This window comes from Notolepis coatsorum (assembly GCF_963971535.1).
Source record: "Notolepis coatsorum genome assembly, chromosome: 19".
NCBI classification, from domain to species: Eukaryota; Metazoa; Chordata; class Actinopteri; order Aulopiformes; family Paralepididae; genus Notolepis; species Notolepis coatsorum.
The window spans coordinates 51,230,287-51,256,096 of NC_140183.1; the positions used below are offsets into that span (position 1 = coordinate 51,230,287).

The 25,810-nt window shown below is 45.8% G+C and overlaps 1 protein-coding gene across 2 annotated transcripts in view; it reads left to right on the forward strand.

The window, feature by feature from the left end:
- The window catches only part of fhl3a (four and a half LIM domains 3a), a 61,136-nt gene that overhangs the window by 32,086 nt on the left and 3,240 nt on the right, over positions 1-25,810 (forward strand). The window contains exons 2-5 of one of the 2 annotated variants that reach the window (XM_084336526.1): positions 557-627; positions 12,406-12,578; positions 20,843-21,017; positions 25,458-25,627. In XM_084336526.1, the coding sequence (XP_084192652.1) occupies positions 12,423-12,578; positions 20,843-21,017; positions 25,458-25,627 (501 nt within the window). In that variant the 5' untranslated portion in view covers positions 557-627; positions 12,406-12,422. The remainder of the gene's footprint in view (positions 1-556; positions 628-12,405; positions 12,579-20,842; positions 21,018-25,457; positions 25,628-25,810) is intronic. The other variant, XM_084336525.1, reaches the window with a different exon arrangement.

Below are 25,810 nucleotides of genomic sequence, written 5' to 3' on the forward strand. Positions count from 1 at the left end.
TAACTGATTGCAGACGGGGCTAGTTATTCTAGCTCAAACCCACGTCCCTCCTGGGACCTTAGATACACTTGTAGTTAGTAAGGCCGTCCGAAGCTGGTCCTGAGCGGGCGGGGGAGGGGGGATCGGAGGCCTCAAGAAGAACACCCTGGATGATCCTTCCCAGGTACAGAAATGGTCCGTCTCTCTCTGGATGTTTAGACATACATGATAGAGTATCAGTCAGGCTGTATACGCTTCATATCAATCTGAAGAGCTCTCTGTGACCTACTTTCTGTAGCCTTTTAGCAGGCGGATGATGAAAATAAAGGGGGACTGGGGATGGAGCTGGTAAGCGGCTGCACGGTTTTGTTTTGGATATACAGGGCTGAGATCAGCCCGGTCTTTTGCTTCCAGTCGCTTCGTGACTCACGCTTCGTCTCGCTAGACCAGCCTGGCAGGTGAAGGCAGAGCGGCACGTACCTGCCTGGCGCGGTAGATAAGCTTTGAGGTCGCACAAAGTTCTTTTCCAGCTTCATACCGTCATACGATGATTTTCTCTCTCTCGGTCCCGACTTAGGAGCCGCTGTGATACTTCCAATCGCTGGGGCCTCCCAGTCGGAAAGACGACGGATATCAAACCACAGTCTCGTGAGTTTAATTCCGACCCTGTTGCTTGCGCTGGTGTTTTGCCACGTCCTCCAGTCGGATACAGACTATAATTTGAGACGTCAGGTCTTTCAAGGGGGTATCCGTTCCCTCATTAGATCACGAGATACAGGAGTCAGTCGGGTGATGTGAGTCAGTGTAGACACACACACACACGCACGCACACACGCACGCACGCACGCACGCACGCACACACACACACACACACACGCACGCACACACGCACGCACGCACGCACACACACACACACACACAGCCACAGGGCTCTGTAGTATTTACACTCACTTAATTTATGTCTTAAGAGTCGGCTGAGGGAGGGGGCTGAGAGTGCCTCTCCAGATTGGTGTAAGTGGTGTCACTGAGTTATTTATGAAGACTGGGAGCAGGTGATGTCTGCTGTAGCTTGACTCCCTCCTCGCCCCCCAAACTCATTACGAGCGTGCGTCTCACAAAGAGCCGACACACATGAAACACGAGAGTCTGGGACTGATGGTTTCTTTGATGATGGATCCTGTGTGATTTGGCTATTATTCTTTCTCTCCCTCTTACCCTTTCTGTCTCTTGCACACGTGTGTGTGTGTGTGTGTGTGTGTGTGTGTGTGTGTGTGTGTGTGTGTGTGTGTGTGTGTGTGTGTGTGTGTGTGTGTGTGTGTGTGTGTGTGTGTGTGTGTGTGTGTGTGTGTGTGTGTGTGTGTGTGTGTGTGTGTGTGTGTGTGTGTGTGTGTGTGTGTGTGTGTGTGTGTGTGTGTGTGTGTGTGTGTGTGTTGGCAAGCGTGTATGTGTGACCGCACACCTGTTTGTGTGTATGTGTGTGTGTGTGTGTGTGTGTGTGTGTGTGTGTGTGTGTGTGTGTGTGTGTGTGTGTATGTGTAGGGTTGCATGGTATACCGGTATTAGTATAGTACCGCGGTACTAGAGTGTTCAAAATGCTACTATACTGCATTTGGAAAAAAACGTATTTAAAAAAAAAATTATTTATTCATTTATGCCCGCGAATGCCTTTCTATTGGAGCACAGTGCTGCTGTCAGTGGTGACGTTGCGCTAGTTTACCGGAATCAACCTTCTGGAATGAAGAACAACAACATAGAAAACGAGGCAGAGAGAGCTCTGATGGAGAGAGATTGATAGTGGATCACCATTCCGGTTTTAAGAGAAGAGATGGCAGCCACAGCAGCTTCAGAAAACCTGCAACTAGTTGATAAAGTGGGAGCCCGATCAAGTGCCATATGGAAGTATTTCGGCTTCAAATCCGATGAAAAAGGCGAACCAGTTAACACTGAAGCACTGCAAGCAGTGCTATAAAGTCTGTCTCGCCAAGGGAGGCAACACGTCAAACTTGGCAAAACATTTGAAGGACAAACATCCCGACCTGTCCATAGGAGCTACTATAGCATTAACGTAACGTTAGTTATCATAACCATCGGCAATCGCAGTGAGGATCTTTATTGATTAACGTTGATTAGCTGAGTTTATTCTATGCAAAATGTGCTAGCTAGCTAACGTTGTTCACTGCGATTGCCGATGGTTATGATAACTAACGTTACGTTAATGCTACAGTAGCTCCTATCAGTACTGTAGTCATGCCAACATTCGTTGGACGAGCTACCCACAACAGAAATGAATTGATGCACATGTGCATCTCTATAGCTTAGTCACAAACGTGATTTATACAGAGACATTTGACAATTGCCCATTTAATGGTTCATACATACTGTATAAAGACAACGGAAATCTATTTTATTTTTGTTAAACAGCCTACAATATGACATAACCTAGTTCTAGATTATGATTAAACTAATTAGGCCCTCTGCTATGACAAATGTATAATAATAATAATAATAATACAACCATACTTTTTCTACCCCTTGAATTTTTTTTAACTACAGAAGTCTGCTGCATTTGGCTCACAGAGTGACTCCCCCCACAACCTGTGTGTGTGTGTGTGTGTGTGTGTGTGTGTGTGTGTGTGTGTGTGTGTGTGTGTGTGTGTGTGTGTGTGTGTGTGTGTGTGTGTGTGTGTGTGTGTGTGTGTGTGTGTGTGTGTGTGTGTGTGTGTGTGTGTGTGTGTGTGTGTGTGTGTGTGTGTGTGTGTGTGTGTGTGTATGTGTGACCGCACACCTGTTTGTGTGTATCTGTGGTTTCCGTTAGAATTTTTTTTTGCCGGTCTCCGTGTCCTGCAAGATTTCAATCTACCGGACAAATGGGATCAATTCCGGTCAGAGTTTATTGAGCTTAAAAACAATTGATAGGCAGGCTATATAAAGAATGACATCCTCAAGGCATGTAGATTTATAATATTTTAACTTAAAACTAGGCTACTTTTGCGTATACAGTCATTATATTCCAAATCAAATAAGTCCCGAGACTCCGTACTGCTGCTGACTTTAAATCAAATAGGTGTCTCTGGGCAGTCGGCCCGACATTAAATACAGCAGTGTGTTATAATCACATTTTTATGAGCTATCGAATTCCGTTATATTGGACATTTGTATTAATTATATCAAGCGAATAATTGAGAAATTTGGCAGAGAGAGACGGCAACATTATCGTGAAATATAAACGTTGCGTGATGACTATTATATCTCCACCTCCCAGTAACTGCAGAGCCGCAGAGCCAGCGGCGCTCTCAGGTCCGGTCTGGGGACCGCTCAGCAGCGCCACCCACCCAACAGCTGAATTGCCAATGGCTGAATTGGAGTATTGCACTGTGCGCGCACAACTGTCAGCTCTGCGGCTTTGCAGTTGCATGCTTCTCGCAAATCTAGCTCCCGCTGCCAAACCAAATGAATCTCGACATCGCTTCACCAATAGTCGTTATCAGAACACTACACACATATCATAATAGAACACACATCATTGTCATTATTAGACCTGCTTGGTGAAGCAACAATGAAACAAATGTAACTATTTTAATACAATTCAAATTGTGCTTAGAGGGAATTATTTTCACCGGACATTATGACCGGAGAGATTTAAATATGTCGGACTTCAACAGATTTTGCCGGTCAAAAAACGGTAATTACCGGACAACGGAAACCCACAGTATGTGTGTGTGTGAGTGCAAGCGTGTATGTGTGACCACATGTTTTGCCTGTCTGTGTGTGTGTGTGTGTACAATATGTATGTGAGTGCAAGTGTGTATGTGTGACCACACTTCTTGTCTGTCTGTCTGTCTGTCTGTCTGTCTGTCTGTCTGTCTGTCTGTCTGTCTGTCTGTCTGTCTGTCTGTCTGTCTGTCTGTCTGTCTGTCTGTCTGTCTGTCTGTCTGTCTGTGTGTGTGTGTGTGTGTGTGTCTGTGTGTGCGTGCGTGCGTGCGTGCGTATGTAAGACAGGTAGCACAGGCCCTAGTTTGAACCATGATTAATTATTATATCAGAGCCTAGGTGATTATTATTGCTGGGTGTTGGAAATGAATAGCCACAGTTGTGTTGCTCTGCCAACGGGCTGTATCTCTTATCACAGGGCTTCCCTCCAGCCATGCCGTCATGTTTTGGCAACCCGATAGCGTTGCCATAATGCTCCCACAATATTATTCTGTCACTTTGTGCCAGACTGCTTAGTTGTGATCAAGGGGCCTCTCTCGAAACAGCAAAAACTGCGGTTTTGACAGTGTACCCACTACATCAGCCTGATCTGTATGTGTGTACTAGCATACAGGGCTGTACAGTGCGACGAGCTCGTCGCAAATTGCCCCTTTAATTGGCCGTTGCGATTGGTAAATAATATTTGGGGGCGGGCTTGCGAGTAGGGATTTCAAGCCTTGCATTCGCATTTCACTCCTAAATTATCCAAGCCGTGTGATGACGCCACTCACGCGAGCTGAGCACTCAGGTATGAGAGTGGGGAAAATCGATTGAGCACTCTGATAGACTGGCTGACTGTCTGATTTAGCTATGCCTATGAAGAAAAGTAAAGTTAGTATTGCTTCATATTTTCGACGCGTTCCACCTCCTAGTGAGCCGTCGAATGAAAATGTGACCGTCGAGAACATTGAGCCAGCAGTGGCAGTAGCCACCACCGCAGACCTGCCTTTGTACTAGGGTTGGATGCAGTTCCCTGTTGGTCAGTCTGTGTCTGTTATTCCATCTTCTTCTGCTCTGTTTAACGTTATACACTTCAAATAGTGCAGCATGTTTGAGAGTGCTCCCTTGACTGAGAGGATGGCTAGAGGATGGCCGGAACCACGAGAACTTTTATTAAACATTCTATTAAACATTCTGATATTTCCGCGGGTCTCGTGCAGTGGTCTCATGCCACTGTCAACTAAAGCGAGCACTCGGAAGACACGCACCGTTTGACAGTGATATGCGCACTGACAGTCGGCGCAGTTGACATTTTCCAAGTGGGGGAAAATAAATCCTCTTCGTCCCGACTGTGTCCCGGCCCCGTGGAGGATTTTTCTTCATCCCAAATACATATTTTATTTCCCCCGGGACGACGGGACGGTGTTAGTCTCAAGCCCTGTCGTCGTATACCATTATCGATCCCCAGGTACTGGTTCAAATGTGAACGGTACCCAACCCTAACTGTTCAAAACGAAACGTCCCATTAAACTAAATAGTTCAGATAGCTCCTGGTATCAATGTCTTATAACACTGAGTCGATGCGTATTCGAGCTGAGGGCACGCTGAATATAGTCAATAGGGTCCAGCTGCAGCGCCGGAGAATCCTGGCCGTAGCTGGAGGCTACAGTATAGGGTCCAGCTGCAGCTCCGGAGAATCCTGGCCGTAGCTGGAGGCTACTCGAGTACACACAGACAGTGGAGCTGGTTGCATATAGCGAGCATTTTGACTTGTTGCGTGGTGGCGATGTCTAGAAGATAATACAACTACAAGTATGATTATATAATATATATATTTTATTAAAAAAAATTATATAAAATTATAATTATTTTTTTTTAAATCAAAAACAATCGATATAAATAATGGTAAAATTGTTATTAAAAAATTTGCCCCTAAAAAAAATTTTTTGCCCCTAAATTTCTCATTTAGGGGCAAGTGTGCCCCTAGTGAAAAAGCTTAGCGTACAGCCCTGGCATATACTAGCAACTAGGGCTTTGCGATATGACGATATTATATAAATATCGGGTACAGTTCATTAACGATACACTTTTTAAACGTATCGTGGATATCGTGATGTTTTGCCCAAGAGGATTGTGTCGCGTCAATCTGGTCCACACGTTCAAACTTTTGAACAACGCCGCCCCACACACACTACTGCATCAAAGTTACTACTTATTAGGGGTGTAACGGTACGCGGATACGTACTGTACCGCCTCAATGTGGTCCTCCGGTACAGTACGGGCTGTGCACCGAGCGATTGCAACGGTATGGACCCCTTTTTTGCGGAACTTAAATCCCCCCGGCCCTAATATAACATGCACAACTAACCTGACGTGTGGGGAGGCGGGCCGCTGACGTTACTAGAGCACAGCACGGGAGCTCCTGTGAGAACATAGCTTAACTACATTTCTCAATAGTGTTGCTCCTTTTAACCAAGTAGCGTTCTTTGTAGTGTAGGCTAGCTATTTTTAGACCCAAGTAGTTACTCGCTACTGCCCGGAGAAACTGGACTGCTAAATAAAGATTAAAGATCTAGCATTGTTGATGCTATTCAATATTAGCTAAATAGCTAACAAACGAAATACAATGTATAGCATAGCTGCCTACAACACACAATAACGTTAATACAATTACATGCATCATTGTTTACAATGAACGGGTGGGGCTAGTCAAAGGACTGGACACGGGGACAAGTTAAACATGAATTAATTTATTATAACAGGTAGTTTCGAGTCGTGCCTAAGTACGCACACAGGGCTATTCTATACGGCTTTGACGCTTCCTCCTCATCGTTGATTGCCTGTAGTAGCTGCATCTAACGTTAGTAGCTAACGTTAAAACTAACCTAAAGTTAGTTGTTCACCAACAATCAACATTTGTTTTATCATTAGCTCAAAAAAACAGAACCGGACGAGACAAGTTGTCCGCTCAATACGTTCTGCTAGGCAGCTAGGATAATAACAACAATACTTCCGCTCCGGTCGGTGGGCTTCAAAATAAAAGTCTAAAACACCGGAAAAGCTCCGGTCGGTGGGCTTCAAAATAAAAGTCTAAAACACCGGAAAAGACGTTTATTTTGTACAGCGTTTTCCTCCACGAGTACTCGAGTACATCATGTGATCAATCGACCTGGATTATTTTTGCCCATCCCTAGTTTATCCTGTGCTGAAGTCTCCATTCCAATAGAGATAGTATATATTTTGGTGTTTATTTGGAACACTGCCTTTTTATTTATTACGTTTCCACAGTTTTTTCCTCATACTTTATTAACATTTTGTACATGGTACCGCAAGGTACATTAATAATACATGTACATGTTAAAAGGATGACACAAAAAGCCAGACAGAGGGCTTGTTTCCAGTTTCAGTTTGTTTTATAATAAACAATCAAACTGAGCAGTTTTTTATTTAGGATATTTAAAATGTCTTCCAATGTTAAATAAAAGTTTATTGCACTTTGAAACGGTTTCCTTGCATTATTATGCTATTATTATATTAGTAAAAAAAAATAAAAAGGTTTATTGAAAACTTTTGGGAAATACATTTCTCAAAAAAATAATCTCTCAAAACCGCAATAATATCGCTTATCGCAATAATATCTGGGACAGCAAAATTTGTTATCGTGACAGGCCTACTCCAAGGCATCTGCTATATAATAATCTTCAGATTTACCCCCCCCCCCCCCCAACGGAACCGAAAAAATACCGAACCGTGACTTCAAAACCGAGGTACGTACCGAACCATGGATTTTGTGTACCGTTACACCCCTACTACTTATGATTAACAAATGCATTCGTTTTGTGGCATTAACGTTATATAGTTACACGTTCAATAACATCAGCGTATTTACCCGAACATAGCAACGTCAGAGGACAACCTAGATAGATAGCAAGTATTACTCGTTCATATCTCAGCCCGTGCTGAGTAAGTTGTGCCCATTCTGCGGTCTGTTAATAAAGTTTTCAATCAGACAGATGTATGGAAAGGCTTTTATTATAACATTCGTTGCAGTAAAATCATTATGCCTCGTTTAGTCATCCTGCGGAGCTAAAAGCTAAACGTCGGCCACGGGGAGCTAACGTTGTTGATGTTGTTGAGCTCTCGTCAAAATAAATGGCGGACAAAAGCGGAAGTAAAACATGAATACGCGGTTGCCGATTGGTGCTAAGAACAGCAGGGCGGGTGCAAGCGGTGTGACGTAATTGGCAGACTCGACTGTCAATCAAAATTATTCTGTTTGCCGTCTGAATGAATGAATGAATGAACTTTATTAACAGATTGCAGAATACAAATATACAGTAGTTTCATAAAAATGCTAAAATGCTATTGATTGATTGATTGATTGATTGATTGATTTAAAACTTTATTAACATATTGCAGAATGGGTACAGTACAGCTCAATACATACAATTGTTAAGGGGATGCAGACCAGAGAAAGACTTTCGTCTTGTTTACATCAGGGTCCCCCATTTTCAATTCATCATATTTCATATCTAAATCATATAATATCTCATTGCTAAATATATGCAATATATAATCTAATAATCCAATAATCTAAATCTAATATATAATGTAAAAATGCTAAATGCATGGGTATTTTATTTTGTCTTTAATGTTAGCTTGCAAACTCAAATACTGTCTTGGTAAGCCTCATAATGAATTGTTTGGGGGAAAAAAGAAAAACATTGTGATGTGTATCGTGTATCGCCGAAAGGTCAGAAAATATCGTGATATCATATTTAGCAATTTAGGCCATATCGCCCAGCCCTACTAGCAACTGTTCTTTTGACACACACGGATATGTGCAGCTACAGACATACACACACACACGCTTTCTGAGGTTACCGCTTCGCAAGGGTGGAAAGTAACTCATTACATTTACTCTCGATACTGTGGCGTTTTGTTTTGTGTAATTGTACTTTCTTGAGTAGTTTTTCACAGTCAGTCATTTTACTTAAGTATATTTTGTTTTAAGTAACCTATTGTAATTAGTTACATTTTAAACAGCATTTGTTTAAAGTAGACATTCTGTAGGCCTCCATGAGCTTCACATCAGTATGTAAATTGCAGCAAGTCAACGTGGTCAATTAGCGATGAGGAGGAGAACAATCTGGTGCTAAATCAGTGTAAAGAGATGGAGAAGGGAATCAGCAGAGCTAAATCCTACTGAATTCCCATAAAACTCAGATGACTGAACTATAATAATGAGCTTGTTTGTTAGTTTACCAGATGGTGAGCTTGAAACTTGAAACATTGAAGCATTCAATTTTTTTAACCCCTCAGATCAAATATCACATTTCCGATTTTAGGATGTCCAACAGAGGCACTTGTGTGTGCAATACCAGCAGTGCTTTATGGAGCGTAAATAATAATGGTTGTTCATAACGCAGTTGCAGAATCAAGCATCCCACGCTCTCCATGGCACGGCACATACGTGTCCACCTCCTCTCCATGTGGGCTCTCTACTGGTCTTTCTATACGTGTCCACCTCCTCTCCATGTGGGCTCTAGTCTCTACTGGTCTTTCTATACGTGTCCACCTCCTCTCCATGTGGGCTCTCTACTGGTCTTTCTATACGTGTCCACCTCCTCTCCATGTGGGCTCTCTACTGGTCTTTCTACACGTGTCCACCTCCTCTCCATGTGGGCTCTCTACTGGTCTTTCTATACGTGTCCACCTCCTCTCCATGTGGGCTCTTTACTGGTCTTTCTATACGTGTCCACCTCCTCTCCATGTGGGCTCTCTACTGGTCTTTCTATACGTGTCCACCTCCTCTCCATGTGGGCTCTCTACTGGTCTTTCTACACGTGTCCACCTCCTCTCCATGTGGGCTCTCTACTGGTCTTTCTACACGTGTCCACCTCCTCTCCATGTGGGCTCTCTACTGGTCTTTCTATACGTGTCCACCTCCTCTCCATGTGGGCTCTCTACTGGTCTTTCTACACGTGTCCACCTCCTCTCCATGTGGGCTCTCTACTGGTATTTCTATACGTGTCCACCTCCTCTCCATGTGGGCTCTCTACTGGTCTTTCTACACGTGTCCACCTCCTCTCCATGTGGGCTCTCTACTGGTCTTTCTATACGTGTCCAGTCCACCTCCAGAAAAAGCTGAAAATGCTATAAATAAAAGTAAAAAATTAAAATAAAAAATACTTTAAGTAGAAAAAAGAGAAGCGGGCGGCCAGGTAGCACAGCGGACTAAGCATCTGTCTACCACCGCAGAGACACTGCTATCGAATCCGGCTGTCAACGGTGCCTCGGTGGGTGGTAATCTGGTCGTTGTAAACAGCGACTCCTACAGGTCGGTCAGGGCGCCTGCACAGCGAGGGAGGGAAATGGTGAAGGTAGTGTGACCTCCCACGCGTTACATTTCACCAATGAGAGTCCGCACTGTCAGGTGAAAAGAGGCTGCTGGCTGTCTCCACATGTATCGGAGGAAGCATGTGATAGACTTCAGGGCTCCCTAGACCGACCAGTGGGGGGCAAATGCGCGCAATGACCAGGAAGGGGAGGGGGGAATTGGCATAACGACTAAATTGGGATGGGAGGAAAAATACAGAAAAACAGGAGGAGAAAAAGTGGATAAAAACTTTATAAAAGTAGAAAAGAGAAGGTTACGAGCGAGCCGCCATTTTGTACACGTGCGGTTTTCACACACACACAGACACACACACACACACACACACACACACACTAGTCAGGACTGTACATTGCAACCTACACGACCAAGGTACCCATGTACATGTCAAAATACTTCCCAAAGGTCAGTGAATACCACGATCACAACACCAGAGGGAGCTCCACAAATCATGTTAAACCCAGATTCGGCTCAAATAAGGGACTAAACACGTTTCGCAATTATGCCACATCAATGTGGAACGCCCTACCCAAAGCTGTAAAGGAATGTGGATCACTACCCACTTTCAAAACCACTCTCAAGGGACACCTACGGGAGACTGCAATTCAAAACTGGCCCCTGTAAATATCTTAACCCAACCCCCTCCAATGTACAGTCATTTACCTAGTATGGTTTTGTCAATAGTCCAATGTACAATTTTGTTTGTTTGTACAGTGTCTCCTCCCCCCCCCTCAATGTACAGTTTTGATTGTTTATACAGTGTGTCTCCCCCCCCCCCCCCAACCACCTCCAATGTAAATTACCCAGTATGGTTGTCAATATCCCAATGTACCCAACCCCCCCCACCCAACCTCCTCCAATGTACAGTTTCTACGTCAAATGTATATACTCCCTTTTCTTGACTCCTTCTGTATCACAAACAGTACTGTATTTGCAAATCTGGTATGTCATAAATGTATAGATGTAGCAGTACTGACTATCTGTATGTCATGTATGTCATATATGTCCTGATGAATTGAAAATGGGGGACCCTGATGTAAACAAGACGAAAGTCTTTCTCTGGTCTGCATCCCCTTAACAATTGTGTGTATTGAGCTGTACTGTATTGTACCCATTCTGCAATCTGTTAATAAAGTTTTCAATCAATCAATCAATCAATGTGCTTCTTCATGTGACATCACATTGTGTGTTAGTACAGTAGGTCCATCCAAGACCCAAATGCACTTAAAAAGTGAGGTTTTCACAAAATGGGACCTTTAAAAGTAACCAAATTTGAACTTTATATATCCTTTAAAATAAATCATGTTGAATAACCTTTCAACCCCCCCTCCTCCCCACAGCATTAAAAAAGGAACGTTTACTTTTATTTAAGTAGATCTTTACAATACCTACCTACAATACATACTTTAATATGAGTAGGATATTTTCATATTTTTTCCACCTCTGCGTCTCGGTTGGTGGTCCAAGCGCCCCTGACACACACACACACACACACACACACACACACACACACACACACACACACACACACACACACACACACACACACACACACACACACACACACACACACACACACACACTCACAGTATTTGTCTCATAAATATTTACAGGTGAGGCGTATGAATGTACGTATGTGTCCCGTCAGATGCAGTGATACAGAGCCTTGTTCTCACTCAAGCGCGGGGGAAACGCCGCCTGCCTCCTTTCATTCTTTTTATTGTTTTTTTTTCTAATCTTACATTGCAGATTCGGAGTGGTTGATACGGTGGTACTACAGAGGAGAGAGAGCGCTCTCTCTTTTTCCGCACCTCACTTTCATCACGGAGTGATAAAAGTTAATAGGCGTTTTGTACTGCCTCTCATGAAAGTCACGTCTATCTCCATCTTCTGTTCCCCATCTCCCTCACCCCATCACTCTCTCCCTCTATCAACCCCTTCTCTCTCTCTCTCTCTCTCTCTCTCTCTCTCTCTCTCTCTCTCTCTCTCTCTCTCTCTCTCTCTCTCTCTCTCTCTCTCTCTCTCACACTTTATGTTTTGTTTGAACTCCTCTCCATCACATTCTCAAGCAGCAGTACTTACAGTATAAATACGGGCAGTGAAATCCTATACCGTTGTCCTCCTGCTGAAGGGGAGTGGGAGTAGGAGGTGAAGTGACTGAATCTTCCCCCCCTCTCGCTCTCTACATCACTAGCTTCCTTATTTATCCCTTCTCCTTCTGCCTTATGTCCACAGTTGGAACTATTTGAGCCGTTGTTGTTTGAGTCGTGGCTAACATCAGTATCTGATGTTGACTTGTGGCTAACATTAGCTGCCTCGTTCCTTTCGTTGTGCCCCAGGTTTAGAGCGGGTCAACATGGCCGACCGGTTCGACTGCGACAGCTGCAAAGAGTCCCTGTACGGCCGCAAGTACATCCAGTCGGACGACAGCCCCTACTGCATCCCCTGCTACGACAGCCTGTTCTCAAACACCTGTGACGAGTGCAAGGAGCTCATCGCCCACGACGCCAGGGTAAGTGGTCCTAGGAGCTCAATGGGTAGGCAGAGCCTGGTTACTGGCACTGCCGGAAGTCCGGGGGTTCAATTCCCACACGGCCACTAGGGGTGTAACGGTACACAAAAACCACGGTACAGTACGTACCTCGGTTTTGAAGTCAAGGTTCGGTACGGGTTTTCGGTACAGTGGGGGAAAGTTTGGCTTTCCATGTTCCACTCAGGGGTGATGTAGTGTGCAGTAACTAATTGTACTTGTAGGGCTGTCAAATGAATATTCTATATTGAAATTAATAATCGACTTGTATTTTTATTTTTTTTAAACATTATAATAATTATATTAGATTGTGAAAAAAACAGCCCCCGGTGGGCGGTCGTTAGTGGTTAACATACCGTTGTATTAGTTCAGTACACAGCCGTACCTAACCTAAGGTCCAGTACTGAAATGGTTCAGTACGGATACGTGTACCTTTACTGTAACTGAGGGGTACAATTCCCTGACTGTATTAATCAAGTATTAGTATCATTAAACTACTACCGTCTTATGTACATTACTGGCCAATACCGTACACAGGTATATGATGAGAACTTCTCCACAATAACACGGTTTCCACTCAAATACTCGTTTAGAATATTTATTACATCAAAAGGTATTATTACATTTATCATTTGAATGCACTTGTAAGGCAAAGAATGTGCGTAGGCAAGTCAATACTGAATATTAGGAATTCTCTATGGTGCTCTGGGAAGGGGGTGTACTACCGGTTGTAAGCCAGCAGGGGGAGGCAACGCTCTATGAAGGTCAATGGTTCCACAGGGCTTCAGCAAGGCACCTGGAGACGGTGTATTACTCCCTGCTCCGCGGGGAAAAGCAGCCGCTGTAATTCCAGTATGCAGCAGCACAGGGGGAAGCCGTGGAGTCTCTGCTCCAACAGAGACGGGCTCGAATGATGTCCTCACTGGCATGTGTAGATCCCACAGTAGCAGCGGGGTAGGCGGTTCTCTGCTCCAGCAGCCACAGTCAAAAGCAATAATCCTGCCGGAAGGTGGCTCTGCTGGCGCCGATGTAGATATCCTCCGTGGTGCGCGGTGGTCCACGGTTGAACGTGACGTTACTATCCTTATTCGCACGCGGCAATAAGTGCTCTATGTAGACACACAATTACCCACTTCACGTGGTCTTTGACTCGTAATGAAGGCTTTTACTAGTAAGTAGCGAACGATACGTTAAACAAACGTAGTAGGATAAACACGACTCTATTTGAGGCAATACGAGCCCTGCTGTACCGCACGTTGCGTAGTGGGTAAGGCTTTACTTGGTAACTGAACCAGGCTGAACTGAAGGCGAACTGAAAAGGAAGTTCTGTATTCGCTGGTCATATTTATACGTACGGTGGACAAATAGTGCCGCTCTGCTTTCGGTAGCCGTATTCATGGGCAGAAGCGGGCATGTTAAGACAAGTCATGTCGGTAGCTTTCAAGTCAGCTCTAGGGGGTAAGTCACTGGCGCCTAGGGGATCGCTTCCAATAGGAGAACGAATATTATGGTCTGTCCTGTACCAGGTAAAGGGATATTCCGTGTATATGTACAAAGAATATACAAGGGATATCAAACGATATACAAATATTATACATGGGATCTCAGGCAATAAATATATATATTCGGTTTAATCTGACCCTTTGTAACAGCCGCCCCCTAATTAGTCCCACCTAATTAGCTAAGCAGAGACAGATTAACCGCACTGTCCACTACTCAATGTCCGTTGTGAGGGTAGGCAGGTCACAAAGTCAGGGGTCATGGTCGTCATTAAGCGAGTCGGGGAGCCTTGGCGACTCTATCAGCCTCGTCACGGGTCGGTTGTAGGTCCGCCCTTGGCCGAGCACTTCTGCCACTCTGACCTTTCCGTCGGCACCAGTGGTCACTTTGCTTACGCGGCCGGCCGGCCACGCAGCTCGGGGTAGTGACTGGTCTATGGTCATGACGACTGGACGGGATGAAGGGGGGCTTAGGAGGAAGCGGGCCTGAGACTGCTTTGATCTGTGCTTGGCTGTGCTTTCTCCTCCTCCGTCTGTTTCTCTTGTTTGCTCTGTACCCCGTCTGAGGAGAGGCCGGTCCCGGCCGCCCCGTCAAGGAGTCGCTTGGGGTGCTGGGTTCGAGGTCAGCTACGTCTGGAGCGCAGCTGAGGGGGGTGGAGTTCCGAACTCCCTCTGGTACCCACGGTTCTCTCACGGGCCCCTCGCTTAATGTCAATAGCCTCTGCTGTACGGGGGAGAGGCCGGTGTCGCTCGCCTCTGTGTGTAGGCAGCGTGTAGACGTGGGTTGACTGTCAAGTCCGTAGAGGGGGCCCTGGAGCGTCCATCCCAGTCGGGTCTGAACCGTGACTGGGCATCCTTTGGGTCCGACGTGGGCCGCCTCAATTGGGAGAATGAGGTCCGCGTGGTCGGAGCCGATGAGCAGGGTCGGTGTGGCGCCGTCGATAAGCGGTATAGGTAGTTGACGTAGGTGCACATACTTCTCCATCAGCTGTGGGATGGGGTAGGTGTACTGAGACAGGCCTATGTCGTGGCTGGTGAAGACGTTGCTTATACTATACTGCTTCTCGGGCTGGTCCACCGCTGCTATCTCGAAGGAGACCTTTTCACCCTTTATGGTCTTCTGGTCCCTTCTGATGGTGCGTATGGTCATTGTATCTTTGACACCTCGCAGGCCCAACTGGGCTGCTGCGGAAGCGAGGAGGAGAGTCTTTTCAGACCCATCGTCCAGGACGGCGTAAGTGTCCAGGACCTTGTCCTCGTAGCTCAGGAGCACTCTGACCACTTTGAGGAGCACACGGGGGGTCCCGCTATGCTGGTCAATGTGGAGCACTCCTGTTGGTTGGTTGCCTTGGACCTTCTGGTGGGCTCCGCACAGTGCTGCGCGGTAAGCGGCGCCCGCCTGGGCCGCCCCTGCTTGGTAAGCGGCGCCCGCCTGGGCCGCCTCACGCCACTGGTCCACTTGGACGGGGTTCAGTGTCTTATATTCGGCGCACTGTGCCAGCCAGTGTCCGCCGTCGCAGTAGGTACAGTAGGGAGCGGTCTGGTGGCTCTTCGGTACTGGTGCCACCGCCTCGGCATGGTACATTACCGCGACGGGCCCACTCTGTTGTCCTGGCTGACGCCTGTTGATGTCATGCAGGACCTCCAAGTGGGTGCCACCGCACCTGCTGCACTTCTTTTTCAAGCGGCACTCAGCTGCTAGGTGGCTGCGCGCGCAGCGGAAGCAGCGGCGGTGGTCCTTGGTCCACTGACTCACATCATCCGTGGTCAGCTTCTTGAAATCTTCGCACTGGTACAGCCGATGTTCTCCCTCACAGTACTGGCACTCAATCTTCCACTGGTCCTCTTTCGTCGAGGGGGTGTTGTGGTTCTTGTGTGGTACTGATTCGGCTTGGTGCATAACGGTCACCAACCGGCGGTTATCCGTTTGTCCCCGAGGTCCGAGTCTTGGGCTTGGTCCACTCCATACGAACGTGTCGAGTCGTAGGCTACTGACCTCCCTGGCGAGGAACTCAGATAGGTCTAGGAGGGATGCCTCTGGACCGTTGGGGTCGCGGTAGTCTCTCTGCCGCCTGAAGCGCTCTTGTCGGGCAGGAGGGAGCTTCTCTAATATCCTCTCTACGTTAGAGTTAGCGTACAGTTCGTAGATACCCTTTTCCTTTTGAGACCCCAGCATCCCTACCAGGGACTGTACCTTGATAGACAGGTCATCTAATGCTCTGTTGTCTCTGGCTGGGGGGAGACGGTCAATGTCTCTTATCTCCTGTATCACGTAGTCCCATACGCGTCCATAACGTTGGTCGAGTGCTGCTAGAGCCGCTGTGTATGGGGTGGTAGAGTTGGCATAGGCCAGCGCTATATTGTGCGCTCGGGGCACCTTGAGGTGCTTCAATAGGGTAGCATACTTGTGGCGTTCATCAGCTACATCAACCATCATTGTCTCTAAGCACATCCGTAGCTCCGTGTACTGTGCTCGGTTCTCATGGGTGAAGTCTGGAAACGTCGGTGCGCCAAGGTACGATGCCATGGATGACTGGCACATCGGTGAGCGTTGGGGAAGAGGCCTCCTAGGCGAGTCTCCCCGTGCGTGTCGTCTTGGGCTGGTACTTGGTGGGTACCGAAGGTCGGGTACCCAGGTGCTGTCCCTCGGGGCTGGCGGTGCGTCAAACTCACCCGTGAGTTGAGTCGGGGGTTTGTAGCGCAGGGCCTCGGGGCTGACTTCTGGGCTGTACTGGACCTCCTGGTCCAGAGTACGTTGCTGCTGGTCGGGGCTGTACTGGGCCTCCTGGGCCAGAGTACGTTGCTGCTGGTCGGCGCTGTACTGGGCCTCCTGGGCCAGAGTACGTTGCTGCTGGTCTGCTTGACATTCCTCCTCTTCCTCCTCCTCTCCCTCTGCTAGGACCTGGAGTCTTCTGTTCAGTCTCTCGGCGTGGTCCGATTCTTCCCGGTTGCTGGGTCTCGTATGGACCGGCCGGGAAGGGGGTTCGGAGACGTGGACAGGATCCTCCTGTTGGCGGAGTCCCGGGTCGCTTCGTCGGGTAGGGGAATGTGTCCTAGACCCATGTCTTGACGATCTCTGAGAGCTCCGTGTGGAGTGAGGGGGTGTCGCCATGGCAATCAGCTGTGCGTTGGCGGCGGCGCGCTGGGCATGTGCGACGTCGCGCTGTGCATTGGCGGCGGCGTGCTGTGCATCGGCGCGGCTTCTCTCAATGTTCTCTTCTGTCTGGAGGCGTCTGGTCTCCAGTCTTATGCGGTCGTCTTCACTCCTTTGTTGCGCCTGGAAGCGCTCTCGCTCGCCTGCAAACTGTTCGCGCTCGCGCGTCTGTTGCGCTTGAAGTCGATCGCGTTCGGTGGAGGCTGCCAGGGTGGCGATGAGTGCTTGCGCCAGCATCTTGTCCGCCGCGCTGGGGGAAGACGCCGTTCGGGGCGATCGGCTCCCGGCAGTACTTGTTGGAGACCCGTTCTCCTGTTGCGTACCGAGGAGACCCATCTCCTGGGTGCGCGTCTCTTCTTCTGGTGGGTCGGGTTCCATCCCGGGAGGGCTTTCTTTATCCTGGAGCGCTCCGGGGACTACCTCGTCGGCGTTGTCGGGGGATAAAGTCGTGTCAGTACCCTCCTGGTCCCCACCGTGAGCTTGGTCAGTTACATTAGAACCCACTAGGGCCTCTGTTGGCGGGGTAGCCTGGTTGGTAGGGTCGGACATAATTTTACTATCCGCTTTAGTTATTTTATCCGTATCTAATTTCCCTTTAAAGCTAGGTATTGGACTGACAGAGTATGCCTCTAGATAGGGAGGTGGCTGCCGTCTGCGCTGCGGGCGATCTAGCTTAGGAGAACCGTTTGTGGAGTGTTCGTCATCGGCCATGTCAATATTAATATTATATTAATATTACGCTAATTATCATCCGGCTCGAAGGACCAATTGTAACTGAGGGGTACAATTCCCTGACTGTATTAATCAAGTATTAGTATCATTAAACTACTACCGTCTTATGTACATTACTGGCCAATACCGTACACAGGTATATGATGAGAACTTCTCCACAATAACACGGTTTCCACTCAAATACTCGTTTAGAATATTTATTACATCAAAAGGTATTATTACATTTATCATTTGAATGCACTTGTAAGGCAAAGAATGTGCGTAGGCAAGTCAATACTGAATATTAGGAATTCTCTATGGTGCTCTGGGAAGGGGGTGTACTACCGGTTGTAAGCCAGCAGGGGGAGGCAACGCTCTATGAAGGTCAATGGTTCCACAGGGCTTCAGCAAGGCACCTGGAGACGGTGTATTACTCCCTGCTCCGCGGGGAAAAGCAGCCGCTGTAATTCCAGTATGCAGCAGCACAGGGGGAAGCCGTGGAGTCTCTGCTCCAACAGAGACGGGCTCGAATGATGTCCTCACTGGCATGTGTAGATCCCACAGTAGCAGCGGGGTAGGCGGTTCTCTGCTCCAGCAGCCACAGTCAAAAGCAATAATCCTGCCGGAAGGTGGCTCTGCTGGCGCCGATGTAGATATCCTCCGTGGTGCGCGGTGGTCCACGGTTGAACGTGACGTTACTATCCTTATTCGCACGCGGCAATAAGTGCTCTATGTAGACACACAATTACCCACTTCACGTGGTCTTTGACTCGTAATGAAGGCTTTTACTAGTAAGTAGCGAACGATACGTTAAACAAACGTAGTAGGATAAACACGACTCTATTTGAGGCAATACGAGCCCTGCTGTACCGCACGTTGCGTAGTGGGTAAGGCTTTACTTGGTAACTGAACCAGGCTGAACTGAAGGCGAACTGAAAAGGAAGTTCTGTATTCGCTGGTCATATTTATACGTACGGTGGACAAATAGTGCCGCTCTGCTTTCGGTAGCCGTATTCATGGGCAGAAGCGGGCATGTTAAGACAAGTCATGTCGGTAGCTTTCAAGTCAGCTCTAGGGGGTAAGTCACTGGCGCCTAGGGGATCGCTTCCAATAGGAGAACGAATATTATGGTCTGTCCTGTACCAGGTAAAGGGATATTCCGTGTATATGTACAAAGAATATACAAGGGATATCAAACGATATACAAATATTATACATGGGATCTCAGGCAATAAATATATATATTCGGTTTAATCTGACCCTTTGTAACATTTACACCCCTAGCAGCCACCCATGTTTAAAAGGGACACTTAAATGTTGATTTATTTTGCACATAATATCAGACACATCCAAAAACTCTGAAGAACTTCGCACACATTCGTTTAGTTTGACAATTATTGAGAGTAAATTAGTTTGAATATGGCCACCAGTGATGTCATCAGGAACATTGAAGCCTTGTGTTGTGTTAATTACAGCTCAATGAAATTACAAGGTAGCAGTCCCTTTAAGACAAGGTATTGCTATTATTTCATCTACATTTTCATCTATCATTTTATGGAGCTGTAATTAAACAAACTAATTTACTCTCAATAATCTTGGGTGAAGTGCCCCTTTAAGATGTATACACTCATCATCAAGTTCCGATGAAATGATGTATGTACAGTAAGGCAGCCATTTTGACATGAGCAGCTGGAATTGGCCATATCAAAACAATAACAAGTACTAGAGAGTAGTATAGTATGTTATTCATGTAAGAAACATTGACATATGTCATTCAAAGACAAACTAAACTGCCCTCTGAGGTTTTGACATCATTAATTAGCTTGGTAGTGCCATGTCATAGCCATGAATAGCTCAAATATGAGTCTTGTTATGTTAACGATGTATGATGCACACTAAATGGGGTGTATTCCATAGACGTGTGGCAAAACACTGTAATGCCTCATTTAACATGCAGTTATACAGGCCTGCTAAATCCAAGTGAACCAGCGGGCTAATTTAGTCTTGGATCGTAAAAGTGCAGCATGAGGGAACGTCTCTCTCTCGTCTCCACAATCAAGTTACATTTTAATCTTCCCTTAATGGAAAACATAAACACGAAGAGGCTTGTTTAAGATGGGCGTCAGCTACTAAGCAGAGTGCTTAAACTCACAGAGTGTAGCATGCTAGTTACTAGCGCGCCGGACTAAGGAGGACAGTGAGTTATGGACACCCCCGTGGCCAGGGGACAGTAAGTGTAGCCAGTGTTCTTCTTGGCCCTGTGGTGGAACTATACACAATTAAATTCAGCCTCATCTTTGTCAAGGCCTACTTCAACACACACAAGTGTAGCACAGGCACGTGCACACACACACACACACACACACACACACACACACACACACACACACACACACACACACACACACACACACACACACACACACACACACACACACACACACTCATAGTACTGTGGAAACACACACACTCAAACCACACACTGACACACTTTGTCTCTCATTACTGTCTGTTTGGATATTTCATGTCTGGGTTTGACCCAGGCCAATGCCGTTCCCTTCCCTGCTGCTGGTGTAACCAGAAACCAGAAAAACCTTTGCTGTTGTTGAGTCCATCCATCTTCAGTCCCGTCTAGAGATCCACAAACCTACGAAAGCCCTGCCAATCAGAGTCAGAGAAATTAGAGCAAAATAAATCCTTAGATTATAGACTCATTAATCGAGGTCACTGACCATATACTTTATTTATTCTTATTTTCACTAATATTGTCGCCGTATCGCTTACACTAACCTACCGTCTCTCCCACGAGAACAACCGGTGTCCTGCACATTGAGTTGACCTCCTGGTGGACCGCTCCTAACGTGCCGTGTGACCTCCTCCAGGAGCTGTTCTACGAGGACCGGCACTACCACGAGCACTGCTTCCGCTGCTTCCGCTGCGACCGCTCGCTGGCGGACGAGCCCTTCACCAGCCAGGACGACGCCTTGCTCTGCAACGACTGCTACTGCAACGAGTTCTCCTCCAAGTGCGTGGCCTGCGATAAAACCGTCATGCCAGGTAAGCAAACAGGGAGCAGGTGATGAGGCGTTCATGTTAAAGGTGCAGTAAGTAGTATTTATTTGTTAAAATAAGTGGTAGGGCTGTCTTAAATACTTCGAAGTTTCGAAGCTTCGTTCGATGGGCATGGGATTCGAATATGAAAATAAAATTCGATTATAAAAAATAAATAAAGAATAATATGAATATTTTTTTTTTATTTTTTTTTGCTAAATCAACTCTGCCTCTTTGTTCATTACAACAAGCAATGCTGTTTGTTATTTAAGATGAGGTCGGACTCGGCACTGACAGATTTGTGTTCATTGTGCTGCTTTTATAAAGCCTGAAATGACGGCAGTACAATATTTCATGAAAGCAAAGTGTTTAGTTTGTCTAAGATTTAAAAAGGTTTAAACTTTACAGCACTGAAAAAGTTGAACAAAGTGCTGTACAAGTCCCACAACATAAAAAAATATATATATAATAAAAAAAAATTTTTTTAAAGAGTTAATTTTTATTTTTTTTATTTTGAAGCTTCGAATTAAAATCGAATCTCGGCCCCGAAGCTTCGAATTCCAAAAAAATAATCGAAGGTCAGCCCTAATAAGTGGTCTACATGTTAGAATAATAGCTCTACATTCAACAGCCATCACTGATATAGAGTGTTTGGTCAGTAACAGGGTCCCTCCACTCTGCAGTAAACAAAAAAAATACACTTTATCCAATCAGGAGATTGGAGACAGAACTCCACCTTGAAAAAAACGGTAACAAGAAATAAACAAAGATAAGAAATAAAAACTAGTTTTAAGCAAATATGTGATTTAAACGGGTAAAATTAGCTGCCAGTGCAGTAAGCTTATGGCTTGGCAAGATTTCTTGAAATAAGTTAAATATCTTGAGTTCTCTCTCCTGATTGGATAAAAAGAAATATCTGTTTACTGCAGAGCTGAGGGACTGGGAGACCCATGTTACTGACCAAACACTCTATATCAGTGCTGGTTGTCAGACTGTAGAGCTATTTAACACTTATTTAAACAAAAAAGATACCACTTACAGCACCTTTAACTAGGGATGCTTGATATTGGCTTTTTTACCGATACCGATATACCGATATTGTCCAACTCTTAATTTCCGATACCGATATCAACCGATACCGATATATGCAGGGTTTCCCCCCCCCCCAAAAATGAATAATTTCAGGTAATTAACATTACATATCTCTTGTCGTGTAATTAACACAACATTATGCATACTTTGACAATAAATAAAATAATAATTAGTTCTTACTTGCTTGCCTGGGTAAATAAAGGTTAAATAAATGTAAAAAAAAAAAAATGAAAACCGATACCGATATTTTCCGATATCACATTTTTATGCCAATATCGGCCGATAATATCGGTAGGCCGATAATATTGGACATTCCTACCTTTAACCCTTTCACTGCCACATGACAGAAGGTATCCGTGGAGCTAATGATGCTAATGATGGAGCATCGCCGTCGGTTGTGTGATAGTAAAGGGATAACCTTCTGTATTGTCACAGTGAAAGGGTTAACCGGCTGTCGTGTGGCAGTGAAAGGGTTAAACGATATGAAAAGGAGCCCCTGTGTGAGTCTCTCAGTCCGCTGTGCGGCGGTCAGTGGTCTGCGCTCACTCGTCCACCACATCCTCACGCTCCCCGTCTCCTCAAACACAAACCACACTTCTAAACTGTTGTGTGGCAGTGAAAGGGTTAACGACCCTTTCAGGTGTGTTTTCTTGCTATGTTTTCTCAGGGCCGTATCCAGGGATTTTAAGTGGCTCCTCAGGCCTTGTATGCTCTGATTCACTGTTTTTCCAAATGTATTCACTGCACACACAAAGATCTCCATCATGACAAATAATTACACCTGGTTTTACAAGTCCATGAGTGCCATTTTAGCTTAAAGGGGCACTTCACCAAAATTCTGTTAGTTTGACAGTTATTGAGAGTAAAATGAGTTTGAATGTGGCCACCAGTGATGTCATCTGGGACGTTGAATCCTTGTCTTGTGTTAATTACAGCTCAATGAAAGAGAAGGTATTGCCATTCTTTCATCTACATCATTTAATTGAGCTGTAATGAACACAACTCAACCTTTAAGACACGATACAATACAAGATTAAATTACTTATTTTGCAGTGTGTTCAAATATATTGTTGTAGGGGGTGAATACCTCCTGATACAGTAGAGTACTGGTAAGTGCCGGGGCGTGCATACTATGACCTTCCTGCACACACCACAACATGTTAGATGTATTTGCTGTGTGATGCCTCAAAGTCTCATGTATTTTCCATATTTTATAGCAGATAAATTGAGAGGTCCATTTAGATAGAGGTGGCAAAGAGCCTGGTTGCACCTTAGATTGAGTTGAAGATCAAATAGATATGAGAGAACATAGGATAGGATTTAGACAATGAAGAGAAAGGCACAGAGAGAGAGAGAGCGATAGAGACTAGAGCCAGCGATTGAGCTGCAGCCAGGTCAGAATGTGACAGAGTAATTGCCAGTCTGCCTGACTTGTTGTCTGTGAGCCAAATCCTTTGGGCTGGCTGGCTGCCAACAGTCTGATGATAACATGAGATAAGCCAGTCAACTATTTCAGCACCACGTAGCGGCCAACACAGCACCCATGAAGCAGCGGATGGTTTCAGGAAGAGTACGGAATGCCCCTTTACCAAGAGACATGCATGCTAGGTTTCCTGCCATTGCCCTTGACCAAGGTGTTGACATTGCATTACAACTGGAGTTGGTCAACTACAGTATGTGGCTGCCCACTGCTCCTAAATCGTTAGGATGGGTCAAATGCAGAGGATGAATTTCCCCAAGAGGATTAATAAAGGTTCAACTTAAACTTAACTTTATTGTTTTTCTGGATAACTTTTTTTCCTGTGATGTAAAAAAATAAATACTTCATGAATTAAGTTAAGCAACCTCCTTTTTAGATTTGACATCCATGTATTTGTGAAATTCCACATTGGCTTTAACAGGTTCCATGGTCCTTATGGACAAGATAGAGAACCATGTTGGATTTGAGTTCCATTAAAAACGTGAAAATCACCCAAATCATAAATCCAAGTTTTTTTGTCTGACAGCACTGATTTGTAACGATGTCGTATACTGGAGTGAGTCACCTTGAGAAGTATTAACTGTTATGGGAAAAAGGATCAAATAAAAGAGAGCCTCCCGGTAGGTGAGGTGAGGTAATCAGGGAAACTCACAGTCCTAGCAAATAGTGTAGTGGAAACCCTCCTCAGGAAAACACACTCTGGAAACAGTCAAACCTCGAGCTATAAGTCACACAGACAAGATTAAATTAAGAGCTAACCCAGGCACGGAGCACATTCTACCGTGGTCCCTTGGGATCGCAGCGCCGCAAAGAGCTACTACTTGTTTTTATTGGTGGTTGTGAGGACTTCAAAGTGCCTGTGGATGTGAAAGCTCACCTTACCAACACTCAGGTGTGGTTTTTATTTAGAACACTTAATTTAATTCCAACCCCCCCCCCCCTCTCCCTCCCCCACCACCACCACCACCACCACCACCTCTATTAACAGAGCAGACAGTGTTCGTCCTTCCAACCACAACACATGCGTGTGCAGAGGCGCACATGCACTCTCATCTCCCTTTAATAATTGGGTGCTAAACTGAAGTGGTTTACCGAGTGAGGCTGTGACAAGGAGGGGGAGAGGAGAGAGAGCTAACTTTGAATCCAGTGAAATGGAATCCTCCAGAAGCTCTCTTTTGGTTGCGGCCCCCCGACTGATCTGATACAGGGACTGCTGAAAGGCTGCTAGTTGCCAGAGGGGTCTTCTAGGTGTTGGAAGGGTTCTGAGCTCTTCAACGGGGAGACTTTCTTTTTCTCACTAAATTTATTCGTCAGCAAAACTATTTCATCATCGCAGAAAGACATTCGGTTGCTGTTATCGCCATCTGTGGTGTTTATCATCTTACCTGTGCTTTATTTCATGTTTCACACTTGCTTAAAGGAGCTTAAAGGAGCTGTTGATTTAGGGCCAAACAGAATGCACCAGGATGCCTCCGAAAGCCACGCCCCGCTATAGGTAGCTAGCAGGCAGCTATGTGTTAGCGGCAGGCCTTTGTTCACGTGCGCAACTGTTATGCACATAACAAGCGTGTGTGTCACTAGAGGGTTTGATAGACGGTTAGCTTGTTCCAATCATTTGACTTGGCTGTTCGTTTGATTGGATGTCATTGTTTTAGCTCCTGCCCCTCACCGGAACGATATAATGACAAATCTAAAATCTTGCCAAAAATCAGCATCCGCCTATTGATCCTTTAACCCCCCCCTCCTCTATTCACACTATTCAATCACAGTCATAGTGGTCGGCTAACAATGGGCTGTGTCACAGTGACACATTGGTTGGCGCAACACGTCAAGAGAATACTGTGAATATTCTCTCTCTCTCTCTCTCTGCTTAGGTACCAGGAAGCTAGAGTACGGTGGCTCGACGTGGCACGAGAGCTGTTTCATCTGCCACAGCTGTGAGCAGCCCATCGGCTCCAAGTCCTTCATCCCGGACAAGGACGAGCACTACTGTGTGGCCTGTTACGAGGACAAGTTCGCCCCGCGCTGCACCCGGTGCAAAAAGGTCAGTTGGTCCACAGGGATTTCAACTGAGGCCACCCATGAAAAAAATTTATGCAATTACTAGTACAGTAGAACGCTTTAGATAAATGTATTCACCAAATGGTATTATGTTAGAACATCTATGAATTTGTCAAATAGAAAAAAGTTATTGTTTTTTAATTCATTCATACTTTTAGGCAATCAG